Source organism: Daucus carota, chromosome 1, assembly GCF_001625215.2.
Source record: "Daucus carota subsp. sativus chromosome 1, DH1 v3.0, whole genome shotgun sequence".
NCBI classification, from domain to species: Eukaryota; Viridiplantae; Streptophyta; class Magnoliopsida; order Apiales; family Apiaceae; genus Daucus; species Daucus carota.
The window spans coordinates 31,762,907-31,789,088 of record NC_030381.2 but is presented as its reverse complement, the minus strand read 5'-3'; the positions used below and the strand labels follow the sequence as shown (position 1 = coordinate 31,789,088).

General features: G+C 34.1%; 4 protein-coding genes across 7 annotated transcripts; 1 reads left to right on the top strand and 3 right to left on the bottom strand.

The window, feature by feature from the left end:
- Positions 1 to 219: 219 nt before the first annotated feature.
- LOC108205412 (ATP synthase subunit gamma, mitochondrial) lies at positions 220 to 5,635 on the bottom strand. Its single transcript, XM_017375357.2, has 9 exons — positions 5,425 to 5,635; positions 3,551 to 3,594; positions 3,276 to 3,428; positions 2,724 to 2,837; positions 2,514 to 2,641; positions 1,134 to 1,256; positions 936 to 1,052; positions 656 to 777; positions 220 to 557 (listed from the first exon to the last, which is right to left on the bottom strand). The coding sequence occupies exons 1-9, from the start codon at positions 5,511 to 5,513 to the stop codon at positions 488 to 490; spliced, it is 960 nt and encodes a 319-aa protein (XP_017230846.1). The 5' UTR covers positions 5,514 to 5,635; the 3' UTR covers positions 220 to 487.
- A 2,693-nt stretch (positions 5,636 to 8,328) lies between these two features.
- LOC108204850 (CBL-interacting serine/threonine-protein kinase 9-like) lies at positions 8,329 to 14,374 on the bottom strand. Of its 3 annotated transcripts, XM_017374493.2 has the most exons (15): positions 13,953 to 14,374; positions 13,750 to 13,812; positions 12,858 to 12,929; positions 12,537 to 12,644; positions 12,370 to 12,450; positions 11,554 to 11,607; positions 11,350 to 11,475; positions 11,195 to 11,284; positions 10,808 to 10,933; positions 10,610 to 10,711; positions 10,283 to 10,399; positions 9,469 to 9,525; positions 9,169 to 9,243; positions 8,975 to 9,072; positions 8,329 to 8,711 (listed from the first exon to the last, which is right to left on the bottom strand). In XM_017374493.2, exons 1-14 carry the CDS (start codon positions 14,142 to 14,144, stop codon positions 8,998 to 9,000), a joined length of 1,338 nt encoding a protein of 445 aa, XP_017229982.1. In that variant the 5' UTR covers positions 14,145 to 14,374; the 3' UTR covers positions 8,329 to 8,711; positions 8,975 to 8,997. The 3 variants fall into 3 exon arrangements, with proteins under 3 accessions (XP_017229982.1, XP_017229983.1, XP_063935995.1); XM_017374494.2 differs by lacking the exon at positions 12,858 to 12,929 and having other exon boundaries at positions 13,953 to 14,363; XM_064079925.1 differs by lacking the exon at positions 8,329 to 8,711 and having other exon boundaries at positions 8,779 to 9,072; positions 13,953 to 14,362.
- A 530-nt stretch (positions 14,375 to 14,904) lies between these two features.
- On the bottom strand, positions 14,905 to 19,752 carry LOC108204356 (ycf20-like protein). Of its 2 annotated transcripts, none has more exons than XM_017373743.2 (4): positions 19,484 to 19,752; positions 18,234 to 18,338; positions 16,258 to 16,462; positions 14,905 to 15,533 (listed from the first exon to the last, which is right to left on the bottom strand). In XM_017373743.2, the coding sequence occupies exons 2-4, from the start codon at positions 18,295 to 18,297 to the stop codon at positions 15,089 to 15,091; spliced, it is 714 nt and encodes a 237-aa protein (XP_017229232.1). In that variant the 5' UTR covers positions 18,298 to 18,338; positions 19,484 to 19,752; the 3' UTR covers positions 14,905 to 15,088. The 2 variants fall into 2 exon arrangements, with proteins under 2 accessions (XP_017229232.1, XP_017229233.1); XM_017373744.2 differs by having other exon boundaries at positions 18,267 to 18,338; positions 19,484 to 19,746.
- A 2,444-nt stretch (positions 19,753 to 22,196) lies between these two features.
- LOC108204355 (stearoyl-[acyl-carrier-protein] 9-desaturase, chloroplastic) lies at positions 22,197 to 26,003 on the top strand. The gene is made up of 4 exons (XM_017373742.2): positions 22,197 to 22,535; positions 23,997 to 24,501; positions 25,100 to 25,674; positions 25,770 to 26,003. Exons 1-3 carry the CDS (start codon positions 22,411 to 22,413, stop codon positions 25,658 to 25,660), a joined length of 1,191 nt encoding a protein of 396 aa, XP_017229231.1. The 5' UTR covers positions 22,197 to 22,410; the 3' UTR covers positions 25,661 to 25,674; positions 25,770 to 26,003.
- The last annotated feature ends 179 nt before the right edge of the window (positions 26,004 to 26,182 follow it).

The window sequence follows — 26,182 nt, the reverse complement described above, 5'->3', positions numbered from 1 at the left end:
TTGGTTTCTCAGTGGTGGGTGAGACTTAAAACATAAACATGCCGAGAAGTTGTTCAGACACCAAGTATTCACCCAGTATAAATTACTTAACACCAATACAACCATAAAAATTGTGACAGACATCCAAGGTACAACACATTGTGTATTAGGGGCTTGGGAAGAAGAATGTAAGCACAGATCAAACATCCTGATAAAACACAAACATTAATGGCACCAAACTTGATAAGGAAAATCCACCGGGCAATTACTATTATTGACATTAATCTGAGAAAAGCATAATACAGCATTATAACAAAAACTTGGAAACAGATTGTCACTTCAAAACAACTTCGCAAACCACCTTGATAGAACATGCAAGAAAATTATTCCCAGACATAACGTCAACACGGGAGATTATTATGGTAGCTTGACAAAATATCTGTAAGAAGGTATTAGTACAAAGAATTATTTCGTCACCGTCAAACGGAAGTTGCAGAAGATTGCGCAATCAGCCCTCGAGTGCTGATGCTCCAGATATAATCTCTGTCAGTTCTGTGGTAATCGAAGCTTGACGGGTTCTAATTAAAAAACGAAAAGCCAAAAAGTCAGTATTAGAAAGGGCTAGCAGCCTAGCATGGAAAATTTTGGTACAAAATGTACAGATAATGGAAGATACCTGTTGTACGTAAGAGTGAGACGATCAAGCATCTCCCCAGCATTCCTGCTGGAACTATCCATTGCAGACATTCTAGCTCCTTGCTCACTACAGGCATTCTCCAAAACGGCATTAAACATAACCTGTGAAGAACATTTAAGACATTTCTCAAGAAACTAGAATAAAATACCACTTAAGAAATTTGCTAGTAGCGCATACATATTGCATTTCAAATTAAACTCAATATTCTAGTGTGTTTACAGCAACAAGAAAAGGTTGTCTATAAGAATAAAGGACCTACACAAGAAAATTGAAACTCAGTCAGATTTTGGAGAATTTCAGACTTTGTTTCACCACCTTCAACTTCATATAAATCCAGATCACCAAGCTTGCCAGTTTCAGATTCTCTCTCTACAATCTGCATGCACATACAAAGGTAAGAACATAACTACTACAGGTATAAGGGATAAGGGAAGATTGCAGAGCAATAAATATTTACCTCTGGAGAAAAAATAGTTGCAGTAGTAGGCAAAAATGAGACAACCGACTGGAATTTGTTGAATACAATCCTCAGTGCATCATATTCAACATTCTTTAGGATTTCATCAGCAAGCGCAGAAACCTGATTAACATCAATAATTTAATGAGTGACGACAGACAGCGGCCAACAAAAGGGGTCAGTGACTATAAGCTATGTTACCCGGACTCTTCATTTTGTCTCGAGTACCCGTGTCAGACACTCGACACTCGGACATGGGTATGGACACTCCGACAATTAGTTTAGACCAACAACATGAAAATTTTTCAAATTATTGCCGAGTCCGACACTCAGACCCGTATCCATATTGGACACTTTTAGCCGGGTAACATAGACTATAAGCATGTGAAGTGGCTGAGATTCAAAAAAATTAATGAGGGGGGCATATGAATAATTAGATGTATATTAAATTAATAATAATATTATCACAAATAATTTTTTTCTCCAAAAAATATATTATAATATTAATTTTATCATTATCACAAATAAATTTACGTATATAACTATATAAATGAACAAATTAAATAACTTTGTTGATTTCAATTAATATTGGATAGATAAGTCTGGATCTTTTTTCCTTTGTAATATTAATGTAAATTTCCTTCAAATCAAAATTTTGCTCTAGAGTTTTATAACTTTGCCAAAAGTTTGTTTGACTAGTTATATCTATAGTCTATACTCTAGAGAACCTTGAGAAAAAATAAAATGAAACAAACTCTCAGCTCAGCTGAATAAGAACAGGCATAATTTACAAAAGATACATAGGTCCTCTAGATGGTCTATGCTACTTGCTTCATTGGTTCCAAATCCATTATAATGCAGACTTCAAAACATTATAATTTCAAGTATTTTTAGTTTTTAAACGATTCAGGCATTAACTTTTCTAAAAGAATAATAATTAATCATAAATACCATCAATAATATCATAACTACAATGTTCTTCAGTTTTATATGGCCCAAGTACATTCTACATTGAGTTTTAATTACTTTTACCTGTCCTCCAGGCGACAGGAAACCTGGGGCCAATTTTGCAATGAAGGAGCTATATATAGGGCACAATGTTTTTTAAGACAGGTGAATTAGGCAAAATTAAGAATAAAAAATCAAACACTCTCAAAAGATAAATTACAATCTAACTATTGGAGATAAAGTAGACCATTATTAAAGAGTATACACATCTTAAAATTCCACATCCTTAAAACATAAAAATCGGGAGACCCTTGTTGCTACATTTAACCTTACAGAGAAGCTCTTTATCAAATTTAGAAAGAAACATAAGAGTTCTAGACAACAAATAATATTCCTTCTCATATAATATAATGCAGATTTGAACAGGGGTACCTGGGTATAATTAAGGAAGTTTTTCTGCAGCTCTGTCATTGTTAGATCAATGTGCTGTTTGGAGTCTCTTATCAGTTGTGCCTTTGCTTTCTCTCCCAAGACAACGTACTTGCTTTCTTTCTCAGCTCCTGTGCAACAAATTAATCAACTTGTGAGTTCAACGATAGGCAAAGGTGAATATTAGCGCCAATGTACATCCACTATATATACCTGAATTTAACTTGAAAAGAGCCCTGCTAATCTTGACTGACGTGGAGTTGATTCCACCGCAAAGACCCTTGTCCGCTGAGACGGTAACAATAACATTCTTCTTGACATCCACACCTAGAATAGAAACAAGAACATCTTGCTCAATTAACAAAAAGGAAATATCTATCAGCATCATATAATCATAACATGCCCAACAAAAGCTGAGACAAACAGAACCCTAAAATCACATCATTGATACATTGTCAAGTGTCTACACTAATCTCCCATGCATGCTACTTCAACCTTGCAGAAGGAAGTACACACTTAAGAGTACACAAATGGTGTACATAGAATTTAACACTTCTCATACCAAATTTCTCAATGTCTGGGAAACTACTAGAATCCCTCACTTATGATAAACCATGCAGATCATTTGAAATTTTCAAGAGCAACATTATAACAAATTGATAAAGAACGAGCACTAAATGCGAAGAGTAACAAAATTTGAAAATTTCCAACTAATAGTTGTATAATTCATTTTGAAGTTAACCAAATATTTAATTAGAAACATACTTGGTGTGTCACCAAGAAGAGCAGTGAATGGCTGCCATAGACCACGAGAATTTTCAGCCCTCACTTGAATTGCTCGCAGCTTAGAGGCTGCAACCATCTTCATTGCCTTTGTAATTTTCTGAATATTCTTTACACTCTTCATCCGGTTACGAACTGCACTTGCAACCCGTTAAACAATATAACTCAGAGTAAAGAGTACACAAATTGCAGGGGACTAGTAAATGTATTAACACAAAATAAATACAATAGCAGGTGTATAAAGTAACGAGTGTTACCGATTTGAGTTGAAATACTGCGAACTCCCAGAGAAACTTGTTCCCTGCATTGTCAAAGTAAATAAACTTGAAACAATAGAACCTGATTCTTCATATAGGCATATCTTCCATAACTTATAATTACAATACACAAACAAAGAGAATAGTCTGGAAGGATATATTAGGAAGTTGGTACACTTAAAAGGATGTACTATTGCAGGGCTGAGGAATGGTACAACACTTCAACTGTTCAAGGAATAAAAGACACGGATACTCACACTTAGCAGTTTATATAACAGAACAACAATACTAATGAGAAGGCTACAAAGAATATTATAAAAGAAGTGTTATAGTTAACATTTTATATTAAGAGTTATTATTAACTCTATTAAAAATATGGAAAATAAATAATCCACTAAACAGTAAATGCCAGAATACTTGGTTCGAGATGACAACATACAAGTATCAATAGTGCAGCAAAGAACATTCAGCCTTTCAAGGTGCAGAGAATGTAGAGTTAAATGTTCTGCAATTACATATCAAAACAAAGCTACTAATTTCCAATTTTAATACCAAGAGGAAAAATAGTATTTTATAAAATGATACCCCTGTGTAACAATACGTTTCAATGTAGCATCCCCTGATAGGCCGATCATGTAATCTACTTCAATATACCTATTTATTTTACAAACATACGTATATTTATAACTTAAAAGAGTCCCAACAGAATAGTGTACCTTCTAAACAAACTCAACTTCAAGTGAACAATCTTATTCTCTGATTTAGAGGTTGCCTACCTACTTAAACCAGCCATAAAAACAATTACAACAGTAGGTTTCACAAAATTTACATCAGGAGGTTTATGCACTCCGTAGATAAAGGAAATCCCTTTATTTATCTTTAAAAGACCCCATTAAGGATCAATCAATTAATATTCAAACTCCTAGTATATGAAAAATGGGGCAACAACAATTTTGACTAAGGTGCACATATCATTTTATCCAATTTTATAAAGGTAAAAGAAAATCATGTAATATAATATTTCTACTAGTATAGGAGACAGACAATATCTTTTGTCTTTGTTAGCTATGAAATGGGACAGTTTCTCAAATCTTTCATTTTTAATGGGTGTATTGAGGTTTTATGCTTAAAATATTTAAAGCAAAGTTCCTTGATAGCTTGTTTGGGAACTTATATTTCATTTGCAGTTTTGGATTTGATCAAATGACATGCTTGGATACATGAAAAGTTGAATTTAAATTTCATTTGAAAGATAGGAATTCAAATATTATTGTAAAGCTAAGAATAAATCCACCTCAAATCATGTCAATAAAATTCTAAGATTCGAAATACAATACAATACATAACTAAATTTCAATTTTTAAAATAAGTAAATGCATATAAGCCTCTATTAATCAGCTTGATCGTATGCCTCAAATACCTTATTCACAAATTTTCAGAAATGTAAAGCATTAAGTTAAATAACACTAATATAATTGAGTATGAATGAAGGTCTTGTATAAATTTTTAATTCCTCTTCTTAAAATATTAGGGGATTTTCATACACCATTCTAGGAGGCAAAATTAATTTATTTTCCCAAGACATCTTAAGCAATTCAGTGACCCCTCTAGTTGCCGTTCAAAAATGTGCCGAGTTTACTAACATATTTTTCATGTTATATGATGATGTTTTCGTTCATCTCTTCTTACAGCTACATGTCCTATTACATAGTGAAGGTGTTGTATTATGTCATGAATGAATTAAAGACATTTCATCAAATTCAACATAAAATTGATAATCGAGTGTAATTAAACACACGCATAATTATAAAAGTGAATAATGTGTGTGTGAGAGAGAGAGAGAGAGAGAGAGAGAGAGAGAAGTGAGATAGTACTGTTGAGAAGGGAGCGCAGAAGATCTGAGAAGATTTGGTGAAGCGACGACGAGACGCCTTCCTTCACGCCTGAAAGCAGCCATTGCCATCTCTGATGAAGAAGCTTTCAAACCCTAGCTATTGATTGATTTTGGTCTTTGTCCGAGAGAGAGAGAGAGAGAGAGAAATGAGATGCAGAGAGATGAAACTGATTTGGACTATTATACTACTAGTCCCTGTGTTGTTGGGGCTCCGTTGCTTCTTTACGCTCTTTGGCCCAGGACTTAATCTGGACATAAGCCCAAACTAAGATCAAACATAAAAAGGCTTTGAGTACTGCGTGATGACTGATGTTATCCAATGCCCCTCTTACTTTTAAAAAAATACTAGCTTATAGCCCGTGCAATTCACGGAGGCTTTTTAATTAGTTATGAATTTTTGAATATATTTTAGATGGTGTGAAATAATTTAATTTACAAAGAATAAATTAAAAATTTTCAGTCAAATAAAGATTTATATTTTAGATTTAACTAATTTTTATTGAAAGTAAAATTATGATAGAATAACGTGATTAAATAAAAAAATTATTTAGCAGCTGAATAAATTCTTCAAATAGTTAATTTTAAATTAGGTCAAATATATATGTTTTAATGAGAATGTTAAAATATATATTTTTTTACATATTATAATTAAAGGAGACCTATAAATCCATATATAAACAACCCAATAAACATAGTCAGAACTCTTGTAAATTATATAATTTTTATATGATGTTCGTATAGTTTAGAATTTATCTTAAATTTTAGTTGAATTGAATCCAAAATATAAATTTTCTATAATTTAATTTTTTTTTTTAAGTTCACTTATATTTGATCGGTAATATTCCTACTGGAAAGTTAATTTGCCAACTAAAAACTCAAAAACACATTTGCATTATAAATACACTGACCATAGGTTTTCAAATGAAATTTACACAATACACTATCATCTGGAGTAATCTACTGACTGATGAGTAAGTACCTAATTTCATTAAGAATTGGTGTATTGATTGTTCTACTGCTCTCCCTGTATTGTTCTAATGTCAGAGATCAATAATTTTGATGTCGCACATATTTAATGCACATATCACATGCTAAACTTTACTTACATGGTTCCTGTTGTTACTTGTTTTGTTCTTAGACGTAGTCTGTACCGTTCTCTACGCCCCTTGTTACGTTCAATTCTCTGTTTTTCATTCATATTATTTGATTCGTCATGCAAATCCATGTCGTTATCTACGAAAAATTGAATAAATCAATATAATTTAGACAAACAGAAAAAATTAATAAAACAAATACATAGCAATTTATCAAATAGCAGTAAAAAAAAGAGAGAAGCTAATTACCTTTGTGAGTTTGGTGGAGAAGTTTGGGGAAGAAAGAACCGTTGCAAATTTTGTTAAGATTGAGGCCAAAAGAAACACCGGGAGATTTCCAAGTTAAAATCTTTGAAGAAGAAGACGCAAGAATGGGGTTAAGATGAGGCTGATATGAAGTAGTTTATATAGAAGATCTGGACAAGTTTTATGTTTCGAAGATTTTGGTTGTAATTTGTTTTTGACTAAAAAAATAAATCATAAACATGCATGCAAGTAGAAGGCATAATTTGTCTTGGATTAGGAAAAGGGGTTAAAAATATGTGTTCTAATATAAATGTATTTTATATTAGAATTATTATAATGCGATTTAATAAAAAAAATCAAAAACACTTGAAAGACAGAATTTGTTTTGGATTCAGAAAAGGAATTAAAATGCAAGTAGATATCAGTTGCCTTATAAAACAGAAATTAATTTTGTTCTAATCTAACGGTGTTTATTTATTCAATATACGATCCAACAGATGATAAGCTTTTAGACCAAAGGACCATGCGACCAAATTATCTCTCTTACGCTTATTATATATAAGTAGGTAATATGTGTATTATATTTCGTAACCAAATATTTAGAAAAAATGTAGATATTTGCATAATATTTCAGAAATAACGATCTTACTTTGGAAAGATAAAATAAACCAAACAGGATATTTAGTTAAAACTAGCTTAAAACCATATGGTGGCAGGGTTGTAAAGATATTTTAAATAGAATATAATGTAATTTTAGGAATTTATTTATTTATATTTATGAAATCGATATAATTATCACCAAATTTTAATGTGTCATTAATAATCGTCCCTCTGATTTTTGCTTGATTGTACGTATGAATTTATTTCTAAGTTGAAAATTTAGCGGATTCATTTCATGACAAAAAATCTCTCTCACAAGACTCAGAAGCGGAAAGAATAGTATTATCAACCTGGGTTTTATACTACTCAACCTTGTTTGATGATTTTGTTGGCAATTTATTTGATTTCCGACTTCCTTGAGAATTTATTTGTTTTATCTTATGCACAAGCTTTTACTCAACTGATACTTAATATATCATGTGATGATACATTTATTTTTTACCAAAGTCTCTGATTTCTTTTGAGAACAGCATGATCTCATGATGAACATACACAGAAGAAATTTTTACAGTGAAGCTAAAATATATTGTGCACCTCAGACCTCAGTAAATAACTCTACCAATATTTCTGTGTGTGAATGCAGGAATGTAATTCCCGGCGTGGAGAAATTCGGGTTCAAGGTAAGTTGGCTTGTGAACCGTTTGAGCAGCTGCGGATTTCACAACCCCTAGTTACTGAGATTTATGCAATTGATTGTCGTATTGATCAAAACTAAATTGCAAGATCTACAGAAGCAACTGATTCAGATGGCTTTCGGAAATATGACAGACATTCTAGCTTCTGTTTCCCCCCACTGGCAGGTTATCTAATCATGTTCCTCTAGAATCGTTTAAGGTTTTTGGAAATCTGTTGTGTAACATGATATCAGAACGTCGAGTTTGGACTTGGGGAAACTCTAATATTATTCAGTTGTAAAAATAACGTCTGCATTGTCCTACAGACAGATTCCTATGAATATATTCTATAATGCCAACACTAAATTGTCTAGGAGTGACAACGTTTAAACTTCAAAAAAAATTAAAAAGTAAAAATCAACAAGGCCTTCATCCTGAAAATGTTCAAGATTTTCCTAGATGTACTAGCTTAAAAAACCTTCTGCATGTGCATTTCAAATTTACTTCTAGCTTATTTTGTGATGGGGAAACATTAGGAAAGATTAATCCAAGTTTGGGTAGTTCTTTTGATTTCCGTATATGTTCCAGCACAATTTCCTTGTTGGGATGCTCTCATGTTACCATGAATATATATAGCAATGGATGAAGCAAGCCTGCAAAGAAGAGATACTAATTAAAGAAAAAATTGATCCTGGTGATTAACCAGGTTAGTATCATGACGAGGGGAAGATTCAATTGATATAACTCAACTTAAGAAATCACTTCCTGAGAGATTTGTACTGGTGTTATTATAGAACTTAAACAGGAGAATTTGTACTGAGATACTAATCTAGGCGTTAAATATCACAAGACATCATGCTCCTCGTCTGCTTAAGTAGTATTACATTCAAGTTGAAATAGATGAGTACGTGCATACCCCGCAAAAATGATAATATGTGCTCACTTCTTTTCATCCTGATTTTGTTCAGTAGTCCACACAATATCTTCTAGCCCCGTTGAGAAATTTTTATAGAACTGCCATTTGATTTCAGAAAATTGGAATGCAGTCAGGCAAGAAATTAAAATGTTGATATTGTAAAGATCCCTTCATATCATGAATATCATATATACCTTGTGAAACTCTAGAGTGTCACCACCTACTTTCCGGAGCTCCACCATGTGCAACGAGGGAGCCACCTCAAAAACCTGCACTTAAAAGGCATTAGTCATACAGTCATATGTTTCCTTGTAACATAATCTCAAATATGTTCCCATTTCCTCCAGAATAAATTTCTGCGACCTTCTCTCTAAATTATACCGCCAAACATGATCAACAAATTTATTAGTAATGTTTATCTTCATCATGCTACAAGTTTTAGTCAGCTTCATTTCCCGTATAAATCTAAAATCTACCCAGCATCAAGATAGTACCTCTGTAGCTACAGCAAGGTGCCCCTTCCTTCCAGTTTCGTCACCTTGCAATTTCATCTGCAATAGTTTATTGTAATCAAACAGCTAGATATCTGTGTAATTGATTCAATTTTCTATATATCTGTGCAGACAAAGGTAACACATGTTGCAAGAAATAACCAAGTTTAGCTAATAACCAAGTTTAGCTTTACAATTGCCTAAATAAACTCTTTCACAGTCCGACTAACTGGTGTGATGCTCAGGCATGAAAAGTTTGATCTGATCTTGTGAATGTTTTGTACAAATGAGTGTTTTAATATTTTTTGCCGATGCAGGTCTTGAGGGCCAGCATAAATGCTTTTAGTTGTCAGTCCTTCAATAAATTAATTACAGGCACATAAATATAGATCAAAGTACATATGAACATATATTAATAAATGCAACAACATAGTTAGAAATTAGCAAAATAAAAAGCAACATATTTAGATAAAGAGAGCTAAGGACCAGTGTAATAACTAGGGAGAAGCAATTATATACATGGGGGATAAATTTCAGGGAAGTATGTACGAGTATGTGCGGAAGTGAAATGCTATATGATTATTACGTTTAAGGGAACAACAATTTAACTAGGGAGAAATTACATACTTGAAAAGGCGGTAATATGATATACTCATAACTTGTGTGTTTGTGTGTGCTTCCTAATTCCTATTATGTATAAAACTGATCAAGTACAACCCGTATATGTTTCTTCCTGTTATGTCTTTTGACATTGTAACAGAGTTGTTTAATTCCTAAATGATACTGATATCTTGAAGATCCACACGTGAAAGTTTACCTTATAGTTCCGCTTATGAACATTGAAGCCTAAAGGTTTTGCAGCTTGCTCGATTTTGGACATTATCTCATTTGGAGGACACTTGGATGCAAAACTTGTTTCTCTGTGAAAAAGACCCTGTTGTGCAGGTATATAGTCAAGAAAGTTAAAACTAGGTTCTATTATACACATCCAAAAACAATATATCACACAGGTGATATATGAAACCTAAAACTATATACCATTTCTACTAATTCTCAGCTTCACTGGCCAATAAGAGGGCATGCGACATACAATATATGAAGAAAAGAAGTCTGGAGAATTTGAAACCCTCATTAAAAATATTACCTTTTGTTTTTCAAACAAATTTTCTAGATTTTGTGTTTTGGAAATGAGCTCAAAAGCATTCAAGGATTCAGGTTTTTCTTTCTTTTCCGTAACAAGATTTTCCTGCAATCAACAAGACAAATGAAAGAAAGACTTTAAGTTCTCATAAAATCAATTTTCATATATGGTTAACAGAAGAAAACAAAACATTAGCATCACCTCTGTACTATTGAAAACTGCATCGACATCATCAAGATTCATCACATTCGCTTCCTTCTCGAAGTTCGGTGCCTTGTATCCTTTCCTAAACCAAGTATTTTTTAGGATTTTTGGAACTGTTATCCGCTGCAACATATATGTATATATATAATCAAAATAAGCACACAATGTATCGGATTCACAACATATACACAACCACATAAAGATTTCTTTTATGCGCTTTCCCAACTCTCAAGTCCCAAGTCATGCACTTTTAATTCTAAGTCACACAAAAATATTATAATAGGACGTTCACATATTAGTGAGGATAAAAGTAGAAACAGCTTAATGTGAATTGGACAGAGAGCTGAAGGATCCGTAGTTCAATAACAGAAGTTTGGAACTCACTTTGCTGGGGTTTGGCTCTAGAATATGCTTAATCAATTTTGTTGCTTCAGGTGAAAACCATGGCGGACATGTGAAATCAGCATTTTGTATCTAAAAAATTGATCTGTTAGTCAAAGATTTATATCCCAAATAGTTATCAAACTGTTAAAGCGTACCATCCTATACAAGGCAGGGAGGTTAGGCTCATCAAATGGTAAATATCCCGCCATTAAAACAAAAAGAATGACTCCGCAAGACCATACATCAGCTGTAGTACCATCATAGCCTCTGTCAGTCAGCACCTGATAATAAAAACCATCTCATACTTAAATATTTAAATTTTAGAATGCATTCATATATCGTACAGCTATTGCATGTACCTCGGGAGCTACATAGTTAGGAGTACCACAAGCAGTGTGAAGAAGCCCGTCTTCCTGGAAGTTTAAAAGAGATGGTGAGTTTGATATATATGATGAAATTTCTATTCCCGCTCTCCAATTAAAATTTTAATATTATAAATGGATAAAGATATCTAATTGAAAATTATTTTCCTGCAGCAATTAATCGTAATCATAACTGCAAAGATATGCCAATAAATTTGTGATAGAAAAAATGAAAAGCTATATCAGTAGCTTGTATTCAAATCATGAACCTGCAACAAGCTCTTGGACAGTAGTAAATTTGATTGTAAGAACATATTGTACAATGAACAGGGAAGATTTTGTAGATTAAGAGAAAGTTATTTTGAAAACCAAAGAAGATAATTCATTCAAATAACGCAAAACGTGAAACTTTTGAGTGTTTTGTTGCCAAGTAATATGTTTCTTCATGGTCCAATCATTTTGGAGGTCTCAAGCAAAATTTATATCAATACCTTTTTTTAATCGTTCTAACACTTACATTTGTATGATTTTAGACATTTTCTCTAATATCTTTTTATTGTATGTCTATACTATCACCTCATCTGTAAAAAAGATTAGAACTTCTTTTGAGCTATTTTTACTAAAAAAATTATCAGTAATAACTTTTTCAAGATACTTTTATAGAAATTAGTACTAATTTTTGGGGCCTCACGCATTGCTTAATTGGCTTAATGGACGGACCTGCCCTCTTCTTCACACAATGATAGTCCATATTGCATATTTCATATATGTTTCCTCCTATGAGGTGAAATTGCAGAATTACATGACATTTACCCGTTGTTGTTGCGACAAAGCACTCAATCCAAAGTCTGAAACTTTTAGAGTGCCAGATGAATCCAGGAGCAGATTTTCAGGCTGCAGTACATCAGTAAATGCAAGGTATCACACATCAAAGTCTTACTCTCAGCCCCAAATTATAATATGAAGTAAAGTTCGACAACCTTTAAGTCTCGGTGGTAGACACCTCTACTATGGCAGTAGTCTACAGCATTCACAAGCTGCTGGAAGTATCCCCTTGCCTCATCTTCACTAAGTCTCCCTTGTTGGGCCTAGGATCAGAAGAACCATTACGTATCATACTTTAAACATGAAACATTCCGTTAATAGCTAAAGCAACACAAACTATGTGTAGACTATGGAAAGAGCACGATGATTTTAGTACTCTTGCCTATATTTTCCCCCCATTTCAGTAGCTAAATTCTTATTTTCTGTTATTACAGTAACATGCTAGAAACATAAACCTAATAATAATAAAACCTTACAATTTTATCGAAGAGCTCTCCTCCATCGACATACTCAAGTACAAGGAAGATCTTGGTTTTGCTTGCCATTACCTAATCGTAAGTTGGCCACATTAAACAAAGTTGGCAAAGTTAATTAACATGTTCCATAAAATGCACATATTAGCTTCTAAATTCCTGTGTTGAAATTTTGAGCCTGAAACCCTAAAACTCTCTAGATGTAAGCCTTTCGAAATGTGCTCATTCATTTCTTAAAACATGGCATCATATTCTAGAATAATCTACATGTTAGTCTTCCTGAAGATGTCTGATTACAGATCGGTAAATTCCAACTGTTATATAGATAGGTATCCAAAAGGAAGCAACTGTTATATAGATCATGCTGAACATATCATGGAATGTGGGAGAGGGAAACTCTAAAGTCGGGTCTGCATAGATGCAATGATATGAAGTGAGAAATGAATGAAAAATGAACTAACTTTCGAATAGGCACAAAATTCATTCATTCCTTGATTCCATCCCGAATTGCATACCAAAGTTCAGTCTATCCAATTACAATGTAATGGTAATTCAATCAGCCCAAAATCTTCATCAAAAATCTCATCACAAGTAATTTCCAACCTTACAAGTTTTTTCACTTGCCCCTTATTTCCTTCTATTACATCTAATTTCTACAAATTTCATTGCATTCTTTCACCATTCCGTTTTCCCCAAATGATCACAACACAAAGCCCCCTAACTTTGTTCAAGTAGTACATGTTTTTTGGTATTCTTTTAGGATTTTAACTTAACATTATACCATACGAAGCATATAGCAACTAATTGTGGCTGGAATGCAAATTAGCAGTAAAGGGGGCAACTAATTGTGGCTGGAATGCAAATTAGCAGTAAAGGGGGCAGCAGCAGTACTTACCTCGACGAGATTTATAACATTGGGGTGTTCAATTAGCTTCATGGTTGAAATTTCCCTTTTGATCTGTCACCAACAAACACTCAACCATCAACCCAAATCACACACCGCAAAAACTCAGACAAGAACCCGAGAACCAACATCATAATCATGTCCAAATACAACAAACCAATCCGAAACAAATAAAATCAAAACAAACACTCTACCTGATCAACCATCTTGTGCCGGAGAACATGATCACGGGCAATGATCTTAATGGCCACGCTCCGCCCCGTCTCGACATGCCGCCCATATTTAACCTTACCAAAGCTGCCTTCTCCCAAGGTCTTGCCGATCTCATACTTCCCCACACGCATGCGCGCTGCTCCAGCCTTCTTGGCTCCTCTGCTACTGCTCATTCTTTCAACACCTCATCATTAGTCACCCAAACAAGCAAATAAATTTATACCAAGTACGATAACTAGTACTTTAATGATGATCCATCAATGATTATGACATATAGATAGATTGATAGACATGCGAGAGGACACTACACGTCAACTTAGACTCTATCTCTGCATGTTACAATTTGTATTATTTGGACCACCTTTGATCACTCTGAGCCACAAACTCAATTATTTCTACCAGTGAATGCTAGGTCGGTCTGTGGTATGGGCCTAACTTAAAATTTATTATTTTGATAATAATTTTATTTATTCGGTCGGAGTAAAAACAGTTTGTCATAGATTAGTTGGTCATCAAAAATAGTAGTTTTGGTTTTTTAGTCGGAATATTTTGAAGTGTGTGCCAAAAACAAGGATGAAAAGTAGATTCGGTTATTTATTTAAACGGTTTTTCTATGGGCATGTGCACACAATAAGCACAAAATTTGATAGGTTTTCCTTGTTTTGGTTGGCTTACACCTCTTTAATAATGATGACCCCCTGCATTCACACCAACCACACCAATCAAAACACACCAAATTTATGAGTTTCAGTGCTTAACATGTGCTCATGGGCCCGTTATTTAAAATGATGTGTGTGTCAAAAAATCAAGTGACTTGTATATTTTACGGACTTTAATATAAATTAACTGATTAATAGATTCTCATTTTCCAGTTGGCAAATCTCACCAGATGGCTGTATTGCAATTTGCAAATTGCCAACAATATTTTGGGACTTGTCTTGAGATGAAGGACATTTGTGTGTCTGTTCAACATAAATATACAATTATACACACAGTTGCAGTGACTGTTTTCACATACTATTTGAACTACTTCTGAAACTAGGTGCTAATGAATGGAGGGCTTATAGAAAATAAGAGTATTGATGGTTTAAAATGAAGAATAACAGAGTGAAGGAAATTAACTACCTAGCTTAAAAGCATCTACGAATAGGCCTAAACAAACACCCGCTTTCCAAAAATTTACCATCATGATAAGAGATTGCTGCCGGACAGTAGATGGCGAAGAGGGTTTCCGATACATGAGCATACCAATACCCTCGATGGCTGCAACCACTACTCCTGCAACCAACACATCCCAATCACCAGTCTGCCCGAGAATCGTGGCTAATGCGTTTGCTGTGTAAAAACCGAGAAGCAGGAGAAATATCTTCATTGGGATGTTTTTTCTTGTAGAATTCAACTTTGCAAGTAACTGTCGCCCGCCTGCACTAAACAGTCTACCCAACCTAGTCTGACCTAGACCAGGGCCATCACTGTTTAAATTTTCTTGGCTGCCATTACCAGGAGCACCGCCTGTATTTAACGCAAGAGCTACTTTCCAATCACGCCTTCTAGTATGAGAGCTGTTACAATGTAAAGATAGCAGAGGTGTCACCAAATAACAATTGGTTTTAGTTTAAAGACTATTAGTACAACTAAAATTAAGAATCGATTTTGTGGTACCTACATATGTTTCAGGGTTATCTAAATGAGTAGCATCAAATTTTAAGTATACAATAGATATCTGCATCATATTAAAGTTGGGGGCTTGACAAAAAATGAACTCACCAAACTAGATAGGGAAGAATCAGGAGGTCAACTGACCCAAAACAAAGATTAATTTTCAGACCATATTATAACTACATAGCCGCAAACATTAACATCTACAAACAAATAATATAGGGGATCGAGTCATCTTCAAATTGCTTAATAGAACCTAAACTCCATCTAGACATAGGCATGCTACCATGGTATACAACAGGAAAGTCAATGAAATTGACCGGACTTAAGTAGTAAACTCTTGGCTTGTTATGAAGCGAGTTATTCACTCATATAAAATTATCTGATAGGTGTATATGCTTTTATGTTAAGATATATCACCATTCTATTATGAACAATAGAAAATGGGATGTAGATACTAATCCAGCACTCTTTAGGAATTTTGCTCAAAAGGATTGCAGGATAGGATATAAGGCAGAAGAATGAAGTTTACTTGAATATATATTCTCCCCAGTCCTCTGATAAGATTCCAGTATACAATAATATTCTAATGTACAAGTACCTGTTAAATCTAGCATCACCATTTACCTCTTTTGCGGAAAGGAGAACAACATGTTCCCCTGGTTTGAAGCAGGTCGGTTCACACATCTATATATCTGCTTCTTATTCCAATTCAACACTGTAATACAGTGTCTGAGGATGAGAAATGAAGCTTGAGGGATTTCAATTCCCTTTATAGGCAAGGACAAGTGCAGCATGATAGGTTCAATACTAGAGCAGTAGAGCCTGCAAACTGTAGAAGATGTACAAAATCACTAACATTAGAAACTATAGATATGCTTAAAAAATATATCATCATATTGCCCCTCATTGGGAAAAAAAACCAGCATGATTTGCAATTTGTAAGTTAAAATTTGTTCCATCTAACCAGGGGCGGGGCAAATTTATTGGGGGCACTGTGTGAAATCTCAAAAAAAGCTCCTAATTCCTACTTTAATATAAACTTAAAATAATTTTTTTAATAAAATGAATTATCAAAACACATTATAAAAAAGCAGCATACTTCACTTAAATAGATACGCTATTCTTCCAATATTTGTAAAAATATCATTAACAACACTTTCGATATGTATAACTAACTTTATTTTGTTGAATTTCAATGTGTATAACTACACCGAATTAATTGTGATCATGCTTTTCTAATTCTACTGACAGTAGTATGGAAGGCATAAAACAGCATATAAATTATAAAATATTATAGCATATCAGTTAATGGAATCCTTTAACTAAGAATCAAGCAAATTCAGTGACTTTCTAGATGATAGTCTTATCTCTTACGGTAATAATAAGGACTGAATATGAGAGTGTTTGGCTTATCTTAAAAGTAGTATATTGTACATATGATTTAGAATACTTCTTACTTATGACTATAAGTACAAGTAACTTCTTACTTATGGCTATATATTTAGAATACCTCAATTTAGCACTTCCGTGCATAATTTACAAGTAACTTCTTACTTATGGCTATATATTAAGAATACCTCAATTTAGCACTTACGTGTGTGTGTGTGTGTGTGTCCAAAAGTAAGAAAATTCATATGTTGTGAAGGTAATATTGATTTTTTGTCCAGGTCAAATTAAACAAACGGGGAAAGAAAAATAACAGAAGTACTTATCTTGTGTTTGGTTGGGATTAATGAATTTGGATGGATGCAATGAGATCTAAGTTATATCATAAGTATATGTTTAGAGGTTTCATTCCTTCCCCCATTGCATTCTTAAGAAAGTAAAGTAAAGCTCAGACCCACCATTTTGAAAGGAATGCTCCATTCTTCTCCATTCCCATTTTCTTCACAAATCTTATGATAAAAGCTTTGCAGTCACACTTCTTTGCAAAACTTCTCTCCTGCTTGCATTGTTTATTTTTATATTCACTCATTACATTCCATTCTATTCTCCCCAACCAAACACAACATTATAAATCTATTTTAGGTAACTAGTTTTCAATTGACAACGGACCAATAGAGTCTTATAAGTTTATCTACATTTTGGACTTACAAATCAATTTTAACTAAGAAACTTACAAAAGCGGGCCTAGTTCCAGCCCCTTGGTGGCCAGTTGTTTCAGCTAGTGTACTTCAGAAAAATTAGTATTCTACTTTCTTACAATCTTCTTACTATCTGAAGGACACCCCATATTGTCAAGGACTCAAAGGTTATATCACCCGGACTTGGCTAAAAGTGTCCAAAATGGATAAGTGTCCGCATGTTGAGCTCGACAATAGTTTAAAAATTTTACATGTTTTTTGCCTAAAATAAGTGTCCAAGTGTCCGTACCCATATCTGAGTGTCAGGTGTCCGACATGGGTATTTGAGGCCAAATGAAGAGCAGGGTAACATGACTCAAAGGAATGAAAAATAACATATGTGTAATTGAACTTTAGAAATGGATAAAATTACTGCACCAAATAGATATACTGCAAGTTGCACACAAACATGAACTACGAGCTACAATAAAGAACACTTGACTAAAGGAATGATGAAATTAAAATCAATGTACCGACATATGTAGCAGATGATATAGGGAGAATGCTGACCAGAAGGAAGATGGCTCCAGTTGTGATGCATCCACTGATAATTGAGAAAAAAAGTGTATATGCGATTCCTTTCTGCAGTTAAAATTTTATAGATATAAAAGATCTGTGTGTCAGATTATAGCACAACTCCTTCAAAAGTATATTCAGACAATATACAATCGATTTTAAGATTACAGCCATCTTTAACAAAAGGATTATGAGCACATAAGTCTATGTATGTACGTGCATTTAGCCATTTGAACTTGAACAGATGAAAAAAAAAGTGTAAAAAATACTACAAGTGCAACATAACTCTAAATGATTATGTTTTATGTCGTTTGCCATATGCAGTATGAACAAGAAAAGCACAAATGAAAAATATTAAAAATGCTGAAGGCAAATTGCATGACTTTTGCATAGCGCACACATCAAACATTCACTTGAGTTACTTTCCGAAAATATATAATCTCAAACTTCATGTATCCTCCATTTCAAGAATTTCCGCCACATTCCTGCTTTGTACAGTAACATGGTGAATCAGCGATTGTTAACATCTATCATCTAATACATCTTGCAAATACAAAACTAATTTACAGACCCCTGTTGCAGCACTCAAGAAGCCGGTATTAAATTATGTCGGAAGTCTGAACCGTCACTACACTCCCCCCCCCCCCCCCCTTCCCCAACAAAAAAAAACCCCTCAAAAAATCTGTCAATTGTAGGACGATTATTTAGGGCTGTTCACGAACCGAGCCGAACCGAGTCGAGCTTTAATTTTTTTCTGACGAGCCGAGCCGAGCGAGCTCTTAACGAGCCGAGCTCGAGCTTGTTCACGAACAGCTCGGTTCGTTAAACAGCCCTACGATTATTAAACAATGTGTTTCCAACCCTTCTTCCCAATTCCACAAGAAGTCTCAATTGAATAATACAATCGAAACCCAGCTACAATACTAACAGCTGAATCAATCCAAAGGGACTAAAGCATTTCAAACAATGTCACCACAAAGCATTTCACTACCCCTTATCCATTCCATGAGGCTGAGATCCTATTCATATATACAGATCACATCACTACAATAATAACGTAAATAACTAGTCCACAACTCTCTTATTGAACGAGGGTAGCTAAGAAATGCAATGATAATCAACAAGGAACACTTAAATTTCATTAAAATCGGTGAAAATTGATGCAAGATATAACAAAGACTTGAGTGAAAAAAGAGTGATAAATAAAGTACCTGAGGAATGCAAATACAAAATTGTGCAAGTGTGTTTGGGCAATTGGTGCGGATAGCCCAATATTCCCCCCTCGTCTTTGTTCGTTATGCACCCCGACTCTCTGCTTGCTTATCAATATCAATCAATATCAATCAATATTATTATTCTTAAAATTTGCTAGTTTAGGATTTTTCAAATGACCTCGATTGTCCTTTCTTTCTAAAATGTGCAGTATTTCTTTTATCCATTTCTGTCTTTTTATCACTCCGGGTTACCCCTGCTTCACCCGATCCAGACCTGATTTGTGAGTTGCATATTATTTCAGGGTGATGGTCCCCGACAACTGGTTGCCCGAGAGAGTTTATATAGCATACACATTTGGGGTCGGATCTATATTTTCAGGGTGATGGTCCCCGACAACTGGTTGCCCGAGAGAGTTTATATAGCATACACATTTGGGGTCGGATCTATATTTCAGGGTCCAGATTCAAGCAATTTATTTTTTCCGCGAAAAGGAAGAAATCTGATCCGCGGAAAATTGTAGCGGATGGCAAAAGAAAAATTTTGAATCAGCACCCTTGAAATTCAGATCTAACGATTCTGAAACTGTGTGTTGGTTAAGACTTATATGGCATACGGGAGCCATGGAACAAAACCTTTATTTCATTATTTGATTAAACCCGTACTGTATTTGGGTCATAAATCGGGTTTCTGAATAACTTCCGGTTGTGCGTCTTGATTTTGGGTCTGTTTGGGAGTGCTGTTAAAAATTGTTGTGCTGTCAAAAAAAGTGCTGGTAAAAGAAGTGCTGTTGTAAAAATCAGATAACTGTTTGGTAATTTTTTGATATTTACTTATTTTGAGTCATAATATAAAAAAAAAATGATTTTGGTGAGGTTTTATAATGAAATCTATAACAGCATTCTGCAAAAGCTGAAAAGCAGCTTTTTCTAAAAGCATGGGAGGACCTGCTTTTTCTAACAGCAACTTTTCAGCTAAAAGTTGCTGTTCGGGAAAACTGCTTTTAGATTTACCAAACAGTTTTTCACCTGCTTTTCAGCAAAAATCTGTTGTTGATGTCTGCAACAGCAACCCCAAACAGTACCTTTGAACCTCATATCAGCACATCTCCAACAACTTGGATTCAAATATTAATGATAATTTATCTTTTCTTCTACAGATTTTTTAATTCTTGATCATGATCAAATAGGTTAGTGTTCTCCTCTCATTATTATTCATGTATTTCGATAATTTATGGCTATTTTAAAGATCAAAAAGGTAGTCTGATTTCTCACCTTCATCATCACAAAATTGTTAGTTACCCTGTAAATTATATTTCATATTGATTGATATTATAGCAGCAAATCGTACAGTTTTGTGTTGCAATCCACATGTGAAAGATAGATTTTAGATTTTCGAGCAAGAATTCTCAGTTTGTCTTAGATACTCGAGTAGGAATTCTCGGAGATGTGTGTTCAGTTTATATATATATATCCAAAATATACTATCCGTTTTGGTCCATTATATAAGACATTTGACTTTTTACACGTATGTTTAGGAGGTTTGATCACATATTTAAAAATAATATTTTTTTAAAAAAATTCTAAATAAATATATTTATGTTATATTTTTATTTAGAAAAAAAATTACAAAAATATTAATATTTGTTATAAGATCAAACCTTTTAAAGATACATTTAAAAAGTCAAATGCCTCATATAATAGATCAGAGGGAGTACATGTTATTTAATATATACTCTTGTGTTGTGTTTGGTTGGGGAGAATGTAATGGAATGAGTAAAAATTACTTGGAACTAACAGAGATAGGAGGAGAAATTTTGGAACAAATGTAAGTGATGGCAAAATTGCTATGATGAGATTTGAGAAGAAATTGGGGGTAGGAGAGAATGGAGCATTCCATCTCAAATTGAAGGTATGATCCTCTAGCACACAATATAAGGAATGGAATGGAGAAAATAATGAAATTTGTTAACAATTGTCCATAATATAGTTCATTTTTCATTCCATTCTTTCCGGAATCATTCACCCCAACCAAACACAACATTATTGAATACTATTTCTTAGCAGATTATCTTAAAGTTATTGACCATCGCTATCATAATTTTAGGAAAATGGTCTCGAATATTCCCAAAAAAAGATGATCCCGACCTTCCATTCTACAATCCAAAACTATAGATCATGCAAGTTTATCCTCCTCTTTTCCTTTTTAATGCAAACGTTTTGAAATTCTAAACGCAATTGTAGCATTCTATTTCTAAAACGCTAGATGATGTTACATGTTTTAGTGTTTTTTATACCTATAAATACAACACGATCTAACTCCTTATTTTATTTTATTTATCAAATTTCAAGATTTAAGATTATTCGACATTAATAAATAATATTTTGAAATATTTCATTCCATTTTATTATTTTACTCCCTCTATCCCAAATTAGATGATCTAGTTGACTTTGGGCACGTAACTTAAAATGAATTGACCGTATAGTTTTGAAATTTATTTTTAATTTATTTTTTTTTGTAAATGAAAATTTTATGTTTAAAATTTTATTTGCAAAAATAAAATTTCAAAAATAGGTTATATAACTTCATATTCTGCCTAAAAAGAGAGACTTGCTAGTCTGAAAATTTCAGTTTTCGATACTCACAATATTTACAAAGATTCCGCATTGGTGTGATATAAAACGTAAATATATGAGTATATTTAGGCACTCACCAACTTTGTCCAACTTGGCGTCCCGTGACTTCTTTTCTCATTGTCCTCGTTGTCGTGCGGTGCGGCTCTTTAATACCCCTCTCACTCACTCTCTAACCTCGTTGTCTCCGCCTCTAATTTTACCCTTTTATAAACTACTCAAACAAAATAAAATAAAAAAACCCCATTTCATATATCCCCTGTTCTTCACAATCACCAAAACCCCATCAATAAATGGCTCTCAAATTGAATCAGCCCAGCTTCCAGTGCCCAAAGATTTCACCTTTTGGTCGAAATCAACCGACCCTTTTCAGATCTCCAACGTTTCTCAAGGCCTCTACTCTTGGAGCCCCCCCTTTGTAAGTTCTTGATTCTTTTTATCATTTTTTAGCTTATGGGTTGTTGTTGATTTTGTGTTTGATTGTGTGATTGATCTGGGCTGGCTTGTGTTCTTGAATGTTGATTGATGGAATGCATGGTGATTATATGGTTTTTGATGTTATTGAAAAGGTGTCTTTATCTGGGTTTATGTTTTTCTTGTGAGATTTCGTGTTGCTTTTATGCAATCATTATTTTGTGTATGAATATGGCTTTGCATTATGGATTGAGTTGTTTCGATATGAATTGATGCATGCAGAGATATATATGTCTGTTTGATTGAAGTTTGATTCATATGCTTTTGCTAATTGATTAATTTGGTTTTGATTTCCAGCAAGGTTTATATATTTGCAGGTTGATGTTGTTACCAAAAGCCCGGTTTACTGTTTACCTGAATAATATCGCATTTGGTGATTTATGTTTTAGTTTGGATTAAATTGGCTGTGCATCTTACTTATATATGTGTTCTATATATTGTTCGTAGAAATGTTTGTGGTTTGTGGTGAAATAATTTTGTTCGACACATACTTGTTTTTAGGTTCTGTGGGTTCTATGGTAAGGTCGTCAATGGAATACTTGTTTTCATGTTTCCGGTGCCCATTGTTTTGCGCCCACAGAATAAAGAACTTACGTCATATATACGATTTTTTGTTATAGAGGGATGGTGTTTATCACTTTGTTAATGACGTATAATAGTTATCTAGAAATAGGAATATATAGATAACTTTGATATGACTTCCAAGTCCTGTTTTCTTACGTGTAATATTATAATTTTACGCGAGCGCTTGTTTAAGTAATATATTTTTAATATAGATACAAAGGATTTTATTGAACTGGTCCTAGAGCATCTTAAACTATTAATACTTGAAAATGCCTTGCGAATTTAAAGCTTTGCAATATAAGGGAGATTAAGATGTTTGCCTTTCCTGCTCTTTCTAGTCATCCTACCTAATAAAGTAATTTCCATTATTATGTCTTGCTTAGTTTAAATTGAATCATCTTAGTTATAAACTTTTGAACAGAATGATGCTGAGACCGTAATTTTCATTTTTCAAGTTTTATGTACTTCACATAATCAATAGTAGAGAGTAATCAGTAATATAAATTAATGAATACACAACATTGTAATGTGACCATCTTAGACTGGATGCCTAAACTTATTATAATCTGCCTTCCTTTCGAATTTTTAAAATGGGTTATGTACTTATAATAGATACACCTTGAAAGGGTTACATGGATTTCCTTCTTTTTCTTCAAGTTTATTGTCATTGTGTTTATATATTCTTTTCGTTTATGTGCAAGAGACTTGTTACCAGATGATTAGTCATCCCTCTGTTATGGTGACATATTTGTCCCCGTCACCTACCCACCCCTTTAAGGGATTTGTTCTATGTTTTTAATTTGTGCATGCTTCTTAGCTTTTAAGTCTATTGTTTATGCAGGGAGGTTGAGAATAAGAAGAAGCCATTCACACCACCAAGAGAAGTACATGTTCAAGTGACCCACTCTATGCCACCAGAGAAGATTGAAATCTTTAAATCCTTACATACATGGGCTGAGCAGGACCTCCTGGTTCACCTAAAGCCTGTTGAAAAATGTTGGCAGCCCAACGATTTTCTGCCAGACCCGGCCTCAGAAGGTTTCATGGAGCAGGTTAAAGAGCTAAGGGAGAGATCAAAGGAAATTCCTGATGAATACTATGTTGTGCTAGTTGGCGATATGATAACAGAAGAAGCTCTTCCTACTTACCAGACAATGCTCAACACTCTTGATGGTGTTCGAGATGAAACTGGTGCAAGCCTTAGTCCCTGGGCTATCTGGACCAGGGCATGGACTGCTGAAGAAAATAGGCATGGAGACCTTCTTAACAAGTATCTTTACCTTTCAGGCAGGGTTGATATGAGGCAAATTGAGAAGACAATTCAGTACTTGATAGGATCAGGAATGGTGAGATCTTAAATTTTATTTTTATTATGTTAGTCTCAGCTATATGGTGTGATTAGATTAGGATCAGGATTAGATTAATTGACTTCACTACTCCATTATGGGCAAACTAGCAGCTTCTGCACTATAGACTCTTTGCACATTAAACATCTGATGATTTAAACATGAAACTGGCACACACACACACACACATATATTTATTTATTAATTTTTAGTGCTGCCCTTTGTTGCTACTCCCTATAGTTATACACTGTATTTACTCATTAAAAAATTACTTGCATGTCAAATTTTTTTAATTCTCTTATATAAGCCCCTGGTGATCCTTGTGTCTTAGTATAAAGATGCTGAAGGGGATGGTCTGATGAGTTTATATTACGTTTTGTGATTTTGAGGTTACTTCTATTTTAATTATGAGTTAGGTAGCTTGAAAAATATTTGCATCGTAACAGAAGGTTTTGGTCTTGGAAAGATACTGTGATCACTTTTTATTAATTGGGAATCAGCTTAATCAATTATTAGAATGTACTATTAAGCTGTTTAAAATGCTCTATATGGCTTTCCTATTAATCTTGTTTAACTTTTAACCACTTTGAATTGTCAGGATCCCCGAACAGAAAACAGCCCTTACCTTGGTTTCATCTACACATCATTTCAAGAGAGGGCAACCTTCATTTCCCATGGTAACACAGCTAGGCATGCCAAGGAATACGGGGATCTGAAACTGGCTCAAGTATGCGGTATTATTGCAGCAGATGAGAAGCGCCATGAAACTGCCTACACCAAGATTGTGGAGAAGCTCTTAGAGATCGACCCTAGTGACACTGTTTTGGCTCTCGCTGACATGATGAGGAAGAAAATTTCAATGCCTGCTCACCTGATGTATGATGGGCAAGATGATAACCTTTTCGAGAACTTCTCATCTGTCGCTCAACGGCTTGGAGTTTACACTGCCAAGGACTATGCTGATATTCTTGAATTCTTGGTGGGAAGATGGAACATAGAGAAATTGACAGGCCTTTCGAGCGAGGGTAACAAAGCACAAGATTATGTATGCGGACTAGCTCCGAGAATAAGAAGGTTGGAGGAGAGAGCAGCAGGTCGTGCCAAGAAGAAGGGAACTGCCCCTTTCAGCTGGATTTTTGGGAAAGAAGTTCAGCTCTAAATGCAGCACAAAATGTATGTCAGATGAATTATCCTTGTTCTACTTAGTAAAATTGAGAGCTACTGCTGCATCATGAATCTTGAGCTGATTTGGATTCGTCTTTTGTCAGGTTCTGGATTGCAATTATAACTACAGCTGAATATGTACTTCTATGGGAGCTGATTGAGATTTGCTGGTAAAATATGGCACCTGCAGTATGTTGCTGTTTTTAATGTGGTCTGTACACTTTAAATAAATATGTTTACTTATAGAAGGTACTGTGTATGACTGTGATGTTAGTAGAATTTTGAACTTAGAGATGCCGTATCATAAGTCTATCATGTGATTATGTTTTGAGATGTCATTCTTCTTTTTATATATACAAGTAAACACCTTCCCGACACCCATTGCCATTATTGTACCTGACAAGATTCAAACCCTCAATATCCCCTCAAAGTGGCAAGAAATCAAGATTGTAAAGTGGCAAGATTTCAATACAAATCCCTGGGGACATGCCCATTATTGTCCCCAACAAGATTCAAA

Bases quoted from the DNA above. Each gene is read 5' to 3' on its own strand.
- LOC108205412 (XM_017375357.2), bottom strand. From the start codon at position 5,513: ATGGCAATGGCTGCTTTCAGGCGTGAAGGAAGGCGTCTCGTCGTCGCT. The intron at 2,642-2,723 runs GTATATATAGTG...TTTGTTGCACAG, and splicing joins TCTTTTCAAGTTAAATTCAG to GAGCTGAGAAAGAAAGCAAG. The intron at 1,053-1,133 runs GTAAATATTTAT...ATGTGCATGCAG, and splicing joins CAACTATTTTTTCTCCAGAG to ATTGTAGAGAGAGAATCTGA.
- LOC108204850 (XM_017374493.2), bottom strand. From the start codon at position 14,144: ATGAGCAGTAGCAGAGGAGCCAAGAAGGCTGGAGCAGCGCGCATGCGT. The intron at 12,451-12,536 runs GTTGTCGAACTT...GATGTACTGCAG, and splicing joins TCTACCACCGAGACTTAAAG to CCTGAAAATCTGCTCCTGGA. The intron at 9,526-10,282 runs GTAAACTTTCAC...AAACTATTGCAG, and splicing joins TTCATAAGCGGAACTATAAG to ATGAAATTGCAAGGTGACGA.
- LOC108204356 (XM_017373743.2), bottom strand. From the start codon at position 18,297: ATGCATCACAACTGGAGCCATCTTCCTTCTGGTCAGCATTCTCCCTAT. The intron at 16,463-18,233 runs GTCGGTACATTG...CATCTTCTACAG, and splicing joins CTATATCATCTGCTACATAT to TTTGCAGGCTCTACTGCTCT. The intron at 15,534-16,257 runs GTAAATGGTGAT...ACATTGTAACAG, and splicing joins TTCTCCTTTCCGCAAAAGAG to CTCTCATACTAGAAGGCGTG.
- LOC108204355 (XM_017373742.2), top strand. From the start codon at position 22,411: ATGGCTCTCAAATTGAATCAGCCCAGCTTCCAGTGCCCAAAGATTTCA. The intron at 22,536-23,996 runs GTAAGTTCTTGA...TTGTTTATGCAG, and splicing joins ACTCTTGGAGCCCCCCCTTT to GGAGGTTGAGAATAAGAAGA. The intron at 24,502-25,099 runs GTGAGATCTTAA...TTGAATTGTCAG, and splicing joins ACTTGATAGGATCAGGAATG to GATCCCCGAACAGAAAACAG.